Here is a 14419-nt window from a genome sequence, read left to right on the forward strand (position 1 = left end):
GACACATTTGTTTCTTTTCAGCAACATCACTTTTGATTAAAATTATATGTAAGACATGTTGTGCCCTGGGCATGCTACTTTTTGTTCCATGAATGGAGTATTTTGCTAACTTGCATATATTGCATTACAGCACTGGTTGTGCCATGTTATTAAATGGTTGTGCCTGTTATTTGGGGAGGTGCCAAATTCCACTCTACTCTGCTAGAAACCAAATACCTGTTTGTTCTTTGCATGGAAGCAATTGGAAAGAAAACTAATAAATCAGAAATGACATAAAAAAAATACTATATAATAGGAATAGCATAACAATTATGAAGTGCACAGAGAATATACTGGCTGAAATTAAATGGCTGTGGCTCATGTTATAAAGTTATATATGGAACCTGACCATAAAGAATTGCAGAGTAATTAGTATTAAAAAGTATCTCAAAATCTGCACTCGGTATTTAGTCTTTAATTTATTGTATTACAATTTATTTATTCTCTCAGCCACCTGCTTCAAATAATTAGTGACCCATATGTTAATACGAATTAATCACCGGCATTTATTTCTGTACTACTATCTCAGAAATAGCGAGAAGTATAGTACTCCCTGATGTAGTATGGGCCTTGAAAAAATCTCAGCACGAGATATCCATTTAGCAACAGTTTTAACAATTTTGCCATAATTCCAAGTGGCTGGCTGCAGGTGGCCTGTTAAGAGTGACTTTGGTCATAAATCGTTACAATTGTTTCCACTTTGTTTCCAACTGGAAGGAGGATCTATTAAAGTGGCAACAGTAGCAATCGATGTTGCAATTAACTTAACAGCGGCAGAAGGAAGAAATAACAGCTAGCGTTTTTCTCAGTAATGTAATTTTAACAGGAACACATGGACATTTATTATGGATCTATCCGGGACAATAACAAACTAACCAACTAATGAACTTTATAGCCACAGCAACTGGTCCATAATTATCAATTTGGAATATGAAATTATTATTAACAGCATCAAATCCAATATCAATTAATTGACTCTATTTGTATTGATTAATTGTGATATATATTTATACGTGGTAATTTTTAAAATATGTGGTTTTTGCATATGTGTAAATAAAAGGTGATTAATTCGTATTAACATATGGGTCACTAATTATTTGAAGCAGGTGGCTGAGAGAATAAATAAATTGTAATACAATAAATTAAATTACTTTATCCTGCACCATCCTAACTATAGGGTTGAGTAAGTCTGTTTAATATATTAGAGAGTGCTGTACCATCTAATGAAATTCCATAAAAAATTGCAGCACAGCTGTTTAGTGGGTAGAAGGCAGTCATTCTTGTGACATGCAGTAAAATATTGAACACTGTACATTGTGTTCCTGTTAAAATTAGCAATTAGGTGTTGTGATGTAAAAATCTAGACAAATTCACACCATATTAAAGAGTAATATTGCATTATTTAAAAATATATAACTTATGTAATTTATTTAACATCAGACCTAATTAATTAATTAACAGGATTTGTTGACTATTTTAATGCTAGCACAATCTCATAACTGTGCAAATTCATCTAACATAGTAATGTAGTAACAAAGAAAGTAAGGTTGAAAAAAGACACAGTCCATCAAGTGCAACCTTTTAACTTTTTTTACCCTGCCTAACTGACAGTTGATCCAGAGGAAGGCAAAAAAACGCCATCTGAAGCCTCTCCAATTTGCCTGAAAAAATTCCTTCCTGACTCCAAAGTCACAATCGGACAAGTCCCTGGATCAACTTGTACTATGAGCTATCTTCCATAACCCTGTATTCCCTCACTTGCTAAAAAGCCATCCAACCCCTTCTTAAAGCTATCTAATGTATCAGCCTGTACAACTGATTCAGGGAGAGAATTCCACATCTTCACAGCTCTCACTGTAAAAAACCCCTTCCCAATATTTAGGCGGAACCTCTTTTCTTCTAATCAGAATGGGTGACCTTGTGTCAGCTGGAAAGACCTACTGGTAAATAAAGCATTAGAGAGATTATTATATGATCCCCTTATATATTTATACATAGTTATCATATCACCCCTTAAGCGCCTCTTTTCCAGCGTGAACATCCCTAATTTGGCCAGTCTTTCCTCATAGCTAAGATTTTCCATACCTTTTACCAGCTTAGTTGCCCTTCTCTGTACTCTCGGTAATATAATAATGTCCAGTTTGAGTGATGGAGACCAAAACTGTACGGCATATTCTAGATGGGGCCTTACCAGTGCTCTATACAGTGGAAGAATGACCCCCTCCTCCCATGAATCAATGCCCCTTTTAATACAGCTCAAGACCTTATTTGCCCTTGATGCTGCTGACTGGCATTGCTTGCTACAGCCAAGTTTATCATATACAAGGACTCCAAGGTCCTTTTCCATAATGGATTTGCCTAGTGCAGTCCCATTAAGAGTATAAGTGGCTTGGATATTGTTACATCCCAGGTGCATGACTTTACATTTATCAACATTGAATCTCATTTGCCCCTTAGCTGCCCAGATTGCCAGTTTGTCAAGATCGTGTTGCAAGGATGCCACATCCTGGATGGAATTAATTGGGCTGGATAATTTTGTGTCATCTGCAAACATTGATACATTACTTACAATACCCTCCCCTAAGTCATTAATGAACAAGTTAAATAAAAGTGGACCAATATCGAGCCCTGAGGGACCCCACTGAGAACCTTACTCCAAGTAGAGAATGTACCATTAACAACCACCCTCGCTAACCAATCCTGTAGCCAGGAGATCTTTTTCCACTGCTTAACCATGTTGGGTTGATAAAGTGCCTGCCTGGCAGATCTTATTCCAATACAGGCAGAATTCCCTCTGCATAACATGTCTACCTACGCAAACAGGGGCCTCCATGTGGCACTTTAATTACTTGACACTGTTTACCCCAAAAATGTGTAAGGCAAAGAGCATTGCAGGTCGAATGCCCTACAGATGTAAATGTGAACAAAAGGCTTTTATAATAATGTGCATACACTAGGTGGTTTAATTTTAACATTGGAGACATCACCGGTGATGTTGCCCATAGCAACCAATCAGCAGTTAGAAGTTAGAAAACAAAAGCTAAGATTGGGATGGCTTCTATTGGCAACAACAGTGATGTTTGTATCCAATGTTAATAAATAAGCCCCTAGATCTAGTAATGCACTCTCATGTGACTAATAAAAGGAACAGCTGATTGGTTTACACTGTTAAGCTTTTGCATTTATGAAGGGTCAAGGACAATGTTCCCTCTAAGCTGTGAGCTCATGGGCAAGCACACAAATCTTGAGGCCAGTGCACACAACAAATTGTGGTGTGCTCAAAGAATTTTGTGTGAAAATACAACATTTTGCATTTATTCTGACCTGCGCACACAGATTTAAAAATGTGCACACAAAATAATTTTTTGCACACATAACTGAGAATTAATTAGAGGAAACTTTGGTCTAGAACCCTGGTTGAATCTATATTATTATTAATACAGATGGACTTGTTATTCAGAATGCTTGGGACCTGGGGTTTTCTGAATATGGGATCTTTACATTATTTGGCTCTCACACCTTAAGTAAATCATTTAAACATTAATTCAACTCAACAGGATTGTTTTGCCTCCAATAAGGATTAATTATATCTTAGTTGGGATCAAGTATAATGTACTGTTTTAGTATTACAGAGAAAACATATATATTCTTTTAAATTATTTGATTAAAATGTAGTCTTCTGGATAATGAATTCTATACCTGTGTGAGTTTATAAGTAACTTATAATAGAGCCTAACAAACTAAATCAGAATTTTTTTTTATTTTGCACAGCCTATCTATTTAACCAGTTTTTATTGTTACACTGAATTGTTCCTTTAAGGGGCAGTTTTTTCACGTCAAGGTTATTACTTGCCAGACTAATGGCCTATTTGTATGTTCTCTGAAATTCTAGTTACCTGTAAATTTAAAAGTTATTGTAATCTTTTGTTATTTAACAAAAACGCAATAACGTATTACATTTTTTACTGAGCACTGACAATAGTAATGATATTACCCCAAACAAAAAAAGCAGATTCAAGTTTACAGACTGCAAATTTCCGCAGTACTTCAAATGTAAGCAGTTTAAAAAAAAAAAAACGATTGAATGTTCTGGTTATTTTCCAAAGGGACTTTTTCTATGTCTTTACTAAAAGAATCAATTTTAAAAAAACTCCTGACAACCTGCCTCTGTGGCCACACACAACGGAATAGCCCCTGACACAAGAAGCCCTCATTTCTGTGACTGGTATATTTAAATAAATACTGACCTCATGGGTGTCCGCAGAAAATTTTTCCAGGGAGGTGCAAGTAAGCTACAGGTATGGGATCCATTATCAGGAAACCTGTTATCCAGAAAGCTTTGAATTAGGGGAAGAAACTCCCATAGACTAAATTTTATCCAAATTATCCATTTAAAAAAAAAAAATGATTTCCTTTTTCTCTCATTACTGGAGGCAACACCAGCCTATTGGGTTTATTAAATGTTTAAATGATTTGCTAGTAGAAGTATGAAGATCCAAATTATGGAAACCCCAAGCCCCGAGCATTCTGGATAACAGGACCCATACCTGTAATATCAGGTTAGCATCCCACTGAAGATGAACCTATTTGTGACAATGCAAAAATAGCCTAATTAAGGCTTGCCTTGGAACGGGAAGTTGAAAAAACGTTTTGTATTGTTGGGAATTAAATTTAGAAACAATTTCTTGGAACTAGCTATAGAAGTCAGGGTGGGGCAATTGCCCCCTCTTCTGCAGACACCCATGACTGACATTGATAATCTGAGTACCTTTTATGCTGGCATTTGAACCTCTATCTTGTTTGTCACTTACCCTATGACAACGATCTAAGTTGAATGACTTATTTTTCAATACTGTTATGCTTTCCCTTTTCACATCTATTTTTGGCACCTATACCTTTATGTGAATATATATATATAATGTTCCCTGAGGATTTCAATCATTCAAAACCAGGCAAATATTACAAAAGGAGGACAAAGAAACTTAAGTTGTTACTGTGTACTACCATCAAGTGAATTGGAGTTTTTGGTCCTTTTCGTCCCTGTAAAATAGTGTTTTTTGATCCAGATTCCAGATTAATTCTGGCAATCATCTTTGCTACAAAAGAAGCAAGCTTTGCTTTTAAAAGTTTTAGAATTAATTATTTAACACAATGTCATTAATAATGTCTGCTGTAGAAATACATTGCACTTTGAATCAAGAACCTTGCAGGTTCATTTTGGCTTGTGATCCATAGTTTAATAAGTATAATGCTTTCCCTAAAAGTATGTTTTTTGTTTGTTTTTTTGTGAGTTTTGCTTTTACCTTTGCCAGCTGCTGGGAATGCCAGAAACCGTGCGTTGCTAGGCACTTTTTCATTGATTTTCATAAAGCCCAGATATGTACCTTGCCAGCGACATACTGTAGATTTTCAGGTCATTGGCAGGGAAAGGGCTAAAGAACACAAAACTGTGGCTCAAGATGTGAAGCTGCAATAATGCTATCCACCAAAGAAGGCATATGTCTACAATCTTCATACTCAGTATAACTGAGCTTGGCCACAGTGTTTTAGCACTAAACACTTTAACTATCATAAAATTGCACCATATTTAAAAACTGTTATATCATTATATATCACATTGAAAACAGACATCAGTCATGACTTAAAGAAACAGTAACATCAAAAAATAAAAGTGTTTTTAAGTAATAAAAATAGAATGCAGTGTTGCCCTGCAGTGGTAAAACGGCTGTGTCTGCATCAGGAACACTACTATTGTTAATATAAATAAACTGTTGTTTAGCAATAGGGGCAGCCATTCAAAGGAGAAAAGGCTCAAGTTACACAGCAGATAAGCCCTGTAGAACATAATGGAGTTATCAGTTATCCACTATTTAACCTGTGTCATATAGCCTTTTTTCTATTTCCCCCATTGCTACATTGCAGCTTGTTGTTGTTGAACTATAGTAGTATTTCTGAAGCAAACAGATCAGTTTTACCAGTGCAGGGCAACACTACATGATATTTTTATTACTTTTAAAACACTTTCATTTTTTGGTGTTACTGTTCCTTTAAAGGGTGCAGGGAAATGCCAGCCAGTAGCCAGTTAAGTCTTGCAGAAAGGGAAAACTCCTTTCTGTTCCCAAAACAGCAGTCATAATCCCTGGATCAGTCACTCCCCGTTCCTTTCATTGATCATAATTACCTAATTCCCTTCTTGTTAGAAAGACATCTGGCCCATGGTTGAACCCAATCACTTAATCAGAAATCACCACCTCCCAGGATAGGGAATTAAACTGCTTAGTTGACTTTACAGTCAAGAAGCCCTTGCTGTTCTCATAGTGAAAGTTGTTCCTCCCAGTGGGAAATAGACTGGAAGAAATGTGGCTTCAATGAAGCCATTGTACCAATAGTATTTAACTGCATATCCCCACCAATTAAGCACAACACTGGTCTACTGGGCAAACTCTTGTTGGTTAATGAATAGGTTAGTCACTGTAGAACCACTGAAATATTTATGATTTGTTTTCATGACATGGATTACATCTAAAATCTTTGCATAAAAATATCCTAAGATGTGGAACCAGAAAAACGAAAAAATTAAATTTAAGTATAATGTAGACAGTGATCGTCTAAAATCTCTGCTTGGTTCTTTTTTTTAATTGTTTACATTTTTGTTCAGCGGCTATCTGGTTTGGAATTTTAGCAACTGCCTGGTAGCTAGGGTACGATTGACCTAGCAACCAGGAAGTGGTTTCACTGACAGGCTGTAAAATGAGTAGAAGAGGGTCTTAAAGATAATTAATAAAAAAGTAATATTAGCACTAAGATTGTACCATCACTGAGAGAGTGTTACTGACCCTCCATTTAAAAGCTGGAAATAGGCAAAAAAAGTACAATTGAGAAGACATTCTATAACATACTTAAGGTTAAAATAAGTGCATTAGTGTTCTTCTGGGTACCCAGTGCCTGGCTAGAATCTGCACACACAGTGCAATGTTAAAATGAGCTATTCATGATAACGTCATTAAAGTGGACCTATCACCCAGATACACAAAGATGTATAATAAAATTCCTTTTTAAATTAAACATGAAATCCAATTTCTATTTTTTATTAAAGCATTCATAGCTGTTGTAAACTCATTTAAAAATCTCAGCTGTCAATCAAATATTGTCTGCCCCTCTTCTATGCCTGTCTGCTTGCTATAATTATGAATTCCCAGACTGAAGGAAACAAGATTCAGATCATTTATATATTGTAATTAAAGTTCATTTTGCTTGACTAATGTGATAAAATAGGATTTTGAATATTTTTTTTGGCCAACGGGTCCCCTTTAAGGATTCACTCATTTACTCATTTTCTTTTTTTGTTTGTTTTGGTTTGTTGTCTTATAGTTGCCTTCTCGTGAAAACAGTCCAGAGGGGCTTCGACGGGCTGATTCTTGTAGAAAGTCAAGGAACTTCAATAAACAGCCTAGTACTGGGGATTATTATAAATATATAGAGCAGAGCACAACGGAACCATTACAGGTGAAAACGATGGCACACAGTGAAGAGGTAAGTTGACAAGCACCATATTTGTAGCTAGATAAATTCATTAGATCACAATCTGAGATTACTATTTAAAAAAAAAAAAACACATAAAGGCTTGGTTACAGTAGATTACCTGTTTTTGGTACAATGATTGCAAAAATCTGGGGGGTTTTTTTTTTTTGCACTTTTCCAAGCAGGATAAAGGAGTCCTATAAACTTCTTAACTTCTTAATGAAAACTAAATAACATATAGTTTTCATTAATCCTAAAATTAATGTATCTATATATATATGTATGTTATAGAATGTCTTCTCAATAACATATATTCTGTGTATGTATACTGGTGCTAAGCAATTGTAAAAACCTTCAGAAGAGTCCCACTAATAAATGAGAATAAATAACAGGCCACTCATGTGCCCATAGCCAATTTATTTTAAGCACTGCTAATAATACTGGTGAATGTGGGTTACTGCGTCTTCACCATGTTGCAGCTGAACTTTGTGCATCCTCTGTTGATTATACTGCTTCATTTTTAATACATTTAAGGTCAAATTACTTTCAACCCTTTCCAGAACAGTGGATCTGATTAAGGGCATACCAGGTGTTTGGATTGATGCCACTAGTACAATGCATTTTTGAATACCAAGCACAAACCCATAACAACTAGGTTCTTGTTTAGAATATTATCAATGTATTATTTATGTATGCAGCTTTACAGGGTGCTTTGATATAGAACAGCATGGCAGCATTCACCTAAACACAGAATAAATATAAACACAAAATAAAGATGCAAATAAATAAGGTCCTCTGTGAAAAGTATCTTATGCCCATATACTTAGATTTCTTTTCTCCTAAGGGATCTGTGATTTCAAATGAAACTGTGCAAAATGGAAATATGTCTGGGAATGTTCCACCTCCTCCTCTTCCACCACCTCTCCCAGAAAATCTGTGTTTCCCACCACCTCCACCTCCATTGCCAACAGAGTCTTCTGTCATCTCGAGCTCCAGTCATCGGCGCTCTTCCAATTCAACCGGAAGTAAGTTTTCCTGTATAAACAAGGATATTGTTCTAATATGTTTGGTGCCTTTACATAATAAACATCTTAAAGGATTTTAACTGAAAATGCACTAATTTGCTAGTTCTTCCTCCAGTGAGTCAGTCTCCTTGTAACCAGCTCAACCATAGGCTGAGCTGGTTAATAGCTGCTAATAGTTATCATTTTAAAAAACATCTGAAGTAAGAAGGGGTTCATATCCATGTAGTAGGTTATTTGTTAAACACCACGAGTTGTCATCTGGCTTGTATTTTACTGGCCTGGCTGGTAAAACTGATTCCTAATGCCAATGTTATTAATAAGGAAAATAGATACAAATATAGGAATGGTTCCCAGACATCCAGTGGGGTGAGTAAACAAATTCCCATTGGTTTAGCGTTGTCTGTTCAAATATTCTTTCAAAAGATATTTTGGCAATGAACATTCATTTAGGAAAGGCTGCAAACCCTATGTTGTCCTGCCAACCCTATGCTAGTACATGACATCACATTGCATTATGGGGCAGATTTTCTCACAATTGTTTTTTCAAAATTGAGTATAGTTCCTAAGACTATAGTAGTAAAATTACTTTCAAACGCACACTGATGTGCCCTTTAGTATCACTGTAGGTTCAATCTACAGACATTTTAAGCAAAAAAGATAACTTGATAAAATGTGAGAAAAGTATGCAAAAATCTCAAACTGTGGAAAAAATATCTCTTCAGATTTCCATCTTACCTTGCCTCATTATAACAGAAGTGACCAATGATTTACAGTTATGCCTATGGAAGGGCTAAAGGTTGCAATCACACAGCAGTGTATGTCTGTCATTATTCCTTTAAAGGACTCTTCAGTATAAAAATAAAAACTGTGTAAATAGGCTGTGCAAAATAAAAAATATTTGTAATATAGATAGTTAGCCAAAAATGTAATGTATAAAGGCTGGAGTGACTGGATGTGTAACATAATAGCCAGAACACTACTTCCTACTTTTCAGCTAGTCAGCGACTTGAAGGGGGGCCACATGGTACATATCTGTTCAGTGAGTTTGCAATTGATCCTCAGCATTCAGCTCAGATTCAAAAGCAACAGATATGACCCATGTGCCCCCCCCTCAAGTCTCTGATTGGTTACTGCCTGGTAACCAGGGTAACCAGCCAGTGTAAACCAAGAGAGCTGAAAAGCAGGAAGTAGTGTTCTTGCTATTATGCTAGACATCCAGTCCCTCCAGCCTTTATACCTTTTATACATTTTTGCCTAACTAACTATATTAGAAACATTTTTATCTTGCACAGCCTATTTACCCAGTTTTTATTTTTACACTGAACAATTCCTTTAAAGGAGAATTTAACCGTAAAGTTAAAAAAAAAACCTACCCTACATAGCCCCCCTCCCCCAGCCTAGCTGCTACCCTTCGGTGCAGATTCTGTCCAGCGGAGATCACAGCAGCCATCTTCTGGCTCTTCGGTAATCTTCAGAATTAGAGCAGTGCAAATTCCGTGACTTTTGGCGCATGCCTAGTTGTTGCGAAACAGAAAATTGCTCCAACTGCCCATGTGCTGATACGGCACTTACATCCCGAAGATTACCAAAGAGTAGAGGATGGCTGCCATGAACTCCGCTGGACAGAATCTGCACAGAGGGGTAAGTAAAGAGTTAGGGGCATTTGCCCGGGTGCAGCTAGGCTGGGGGGAAGGAGGGGGGTCTATGTAGGGTAGGGTTTTTTTACTTTACGGTTAAATTCGCCTTTAATTCCATTGTAGTGGCCAACATTGGCCATTTTTAACTCCTTGGCATGAAATATCATTCTAAGGAAAAGTCATTGCAGCATTAGACATGTGAACTGGAGAGGGAGATATCTGATCTATTCATTTTATGTGGAGGATATTCTGAACTGAAAGGTGCAACTTTTGTCCAGGCGTAGCAACCGTAGCAACCAGCTGTTTGCTTTCAGGTGCCCAACAAAGGCTGAATCCAAATAAGCGACCTATTACAGAACCTTATTAAACTGCCATATACATATCTCTTAATAATTCTGCACCTTTTGCCTTAAGCCACCATTTTGTGATGTTCTGTGTGCTGCCTCACTGATCACCTGACAGGAAATAACGCTGGTTCAGGAAGTGGGAGTAATATATACGTGCCATTGTCCTTTCTCTGGCTCATGTAACCTGTATATATGTGTACCCTTGATTGTGTGTGACCACAGTGCCTCATATGTGCCAGAGTGAAGGACTTTAATAGGAATGTATACGTTTGTTGTTATTCACATCACACACTCAGTGTGCTCTAGGGCTGCCATTAGAAATGAAGCTTTAGGCTCATGCATATTGTCAAAATATTAACAGAGAGTGAGGTTATGCAGGACTGGGACCTGTTATCCGGAATGATCGGGACCTGGGGTTTTTCCAAATAAGGGATCTTTCTGTCTCGGTTTACAAGGTACTGTTTTGTTGTAACAGAGAAAAAGGGAATATGTTTTAAAAAATTTTAATGAGTTGATTAAAATGGAGTCTATGGGAGACAACCTCGGGGCTTTCTGGATAATGGGTTTCCTGATGCTCCAGGATTGACTGTAAATCAGGTATGATACAAGATTCTTTGTTTATACATATGCAGTACATATCTATATTGGCAGAAGATGAGCAATTCTGAAGGCACATTTGGCGGCACAGATCTATACCACTAACGTATGAAAGCCAAAAACATAAAGTGTAACATTTCTAGCCTGATTATTGTTGAGCTTTAGTTCTAAAGCTGGCCATAGACGCAAAGATCCGATCGTACGAATCCTTGATTTGTACGATTTTCGGACCGTGTGTGGAGAGTCCCGACAATTTTCGTCCGTCGAAGATCGGTCGTTTGGCCGATCGGACAGGTTAAAAGATTTCTGTCAGCTGCTGATAATATCTCTGCGTGTATTGCCGATCGGATGATTTTCAGTGGGAGACTGTCACTAGCTTTGTCGGACCTAAGATTTGTACGATTGCTGTCAGGGGCAGAACATCGGCTGATCTGTTCTTTTACTACTTTATTTGATCGGAATGGTTAGTGACAGGTCGGGAGATGGAGAACTTTTAGTATGTTATAGAAAGTCCTATTCCTAGCAACTTTTCATTTGGTTTTCATTGTTTATTCTTTATGGTTTTTGAAACATTTACCTTCCTGTTTCTTTCCAGCTTTTCCATTGGGGGCCACTGACCCCAGCAGACAACAATTATTACTCAGTGAGGCTACAATTTTATTGTTACTTTTTATAACATATCTTCCTATTTAGTCCCCTCTTGTACTTATTCCAGTCTCTTTTCAAACCACTGGCAGGTTGCTAGGGAAAATTAGACCCTAGTGACAAGATTCTGAAATGCCAAACTAAAAAAAAAACCTAAATAAAACCACAAAAAAAAAGGAAGAGCAATTGCAAATTGTCTTAAATCTACTTTCCGTAGCATTAAATGGGAATCTCTCTTGTTTTAGAATTGCTGAGTGGTATCTGTCGCTGTCACTGCCTCAAATATATAGTTTACATATAAATAACTGGCAGCAGTGACAGGCCCCCATATGCCACAGGCTTTATAAATCTTTGGCAATTGATGAAACCTACCTTTTCTTTGCAATATGTATTGAGGAACCATGCCCACAAAACAGTTCATCTAATTAACTAGACTGAGAGAGACCAGTACAAGTGAGTTGGGGGGTAAACCTGTAAAAGTACAAATTACATGATTTTCAGTTTATATTTCAGGGATATCCTTTTATTACTGCAACTCCTAGTACCTGACTATTGTGTGTCACCTCTTAAATTGACCAGAAGGCACGGACCAGGTCTCTTAAAAAGCACACCTTTTACATAAAGAACTATATTATAGAGTAATCATCCTTGTAGTAGACTGCATGCGTAAGCTGCCTACTTAATATGTAAAGAAACAAGATATATTTTATTTGAGCTTGTCTTGGACCTAATATAAAAGCATTAAAAGCAGAGTTTGTGTAAATCCCATTATATGGTATGTTCAGCAGAACAACCCATTTCCTGTTGTTTAGTAGTAATTAATTAGAATTTACTCTACATTCATAGAAAGGAAATCTGTCACTTCTTAATTCATTAGTTACATGGGATAATTTCAGATATTTTATATGTTTCTACACTGCCTCTCTAACTCTTACTCTTTTCTTTTTGTTGCTTGAAAACTGTGTTCCATGTGACCCGTTTTTGCCTTCCTTTTGTTCCCCGTCCGTTTCTTTTCAAACCTATTCAATCATGCTTCCTTTTATCTGAACCCTGCATGTTTTGCTGGCTGCCCTGGATCCCAATTCTTGCCACTCCATCTCTCCTCTGTCTGCACCCTTTTTGCTTCTTTCTACATCACGGAAGTGACAGCTCTCAGACAGAGAAAGAGTAAGTACTTTAAGTACTTCACTATTCCTTCAATTTGCTTATTTTACATATTTATACACTTCAAATTTGTGTAGTTTTTGGAATTATGTTCTTAAGCCTCTAAGCAGTCATTTATTCTGTGGGTATTTAGTAGTAGCAAAGACACCCATGAACAGCTCGGGTCTGCCTTCATACTTGTGCTTTGGCATGCAGTATAGATGATCTTTATAATCTTTCTTTGATTTGTAATAGCATTCTGTATTTGATATTTTTGGGAGCCATTTTATGCTGCATACTTTGTAAGGTTGTTTGACAAGGAAATTTATTTTTTAGTTATTGTTGAAGACTAATATAAAAATCTTTTTTAAATATGTTTTTCTTTTTTATTATGATTATTTATTATCCGTTAAAAACACTGTGCTTCATCATAAAGTTTAGTCAACTGTGCAAACTTCAATGTGCATTCCAAATACTCCTAAATATGAACTTAATAACATTGAGAAAAGATTTTCCTTCGCTACGTTACATACTATTAGGTCATGAGGTCTACTTCCCAAAAGGCAACATGTAAAAATGGCCTTACGTATTGAGTATAGTTTGTCTATGTATGCATTTATAAAAAAATAGCAGAGGAGTGCTTTAAAACCTTATTTGATTACTAGAATCTTATATTATTTGAATATTAGATCTTTTGAAGCATGGTCAAACTATTTGTACAAATCTTCTGGTTCAGTAGGTGATTTAGACTTCCTTACTAATTGGCCACTTCCAGTATTGTTCTTTTACATGTTGTGAAGCTGTATCATAAACCCTGTACCAGAAATTATTAACTTTGCCTTGAAGCATTTAACGATACTTCAAGGCATATTTGACTTTCTTTTAACACTGTAGGATGAAGGGCACCATTCAGTCACTCTGTTTTTATAATCAGCGGCCATGACAAAAGCCAAAGAATGGCACTAAAGCCCCACACCTGCTAATTGTATATGGCACAATGGCAGTTATGATAATACAGCATTTACTTTTTAATATTACGTATTATGTAAGCAGAGAGCAGAGATGTGTTTTCCAGTGCTGTTGCTACTTCAGTATACAAAGGATTTTAGAACCGATTGTATCACCAGGAAACCATTGTTGCCATGTAACTGCCCTAATGGGTAATGTTCCACAATATAGGCCTTTCCTGCATGCTATACAAACTAGGCAAATTGTTTAACCAGTATGTGCTGCATTTAGAGGCACTTTATATAAGCTTACCGCTGTAAACGTGGGGCCCGGGTGCACACGCCCCAGACCTTCAGCAAAGGGAGTCAAACATCAGAAAAATTCAAAAGAGGCTGGCACAAGCCTGGACCCACAAAATAGTGAAGCCGGAGTCAGGTTGTAAAAGAGTTAAAAAAAAACTTACATTTATTATCCTTAAAGGGATATTGTCATGGGAAAAATTTGTTTTTTTCAAAAC

General features: G+C 36.6%; 1 protein-coding gene across 1 annotated transcript in view; it reads left to right on the plus strand.

Moving 5' to 3' along the window:
• Positions 1-14419, plus strand: part of LOC108697689 (espin) — a 125576-nt gene that overhangs the window by 93586 nt on the left and 17571 nt on the right. The window contains exons 8-9 of the mRNA XM_018227966.2: positions 7411-7572; positions 8405-8585. Of these exons, the coding sequence (XP_018083455.1) occupies positions 7411-7572; positions 8405-8585 (343 nt within the window). The remainder of the gene's footprint in view (positions 1-7410; positions 7573-8404; positions 8586-14419) is intronic.

This window comes from Xenopus laevis, chromosome 7S, assembly GCF_017654675.1.
Source record: "Xenopus laevis strain J_2021 chromosome 7S, Xenopus_laevis_v10.1, whole genome shotgun sequence".
Taxonomy (NCBI): Eukaryota; Metazoa; Chordata; class Amphibia; order Anura; family Pipidae; genus Xenopus; species Xenopus laevis.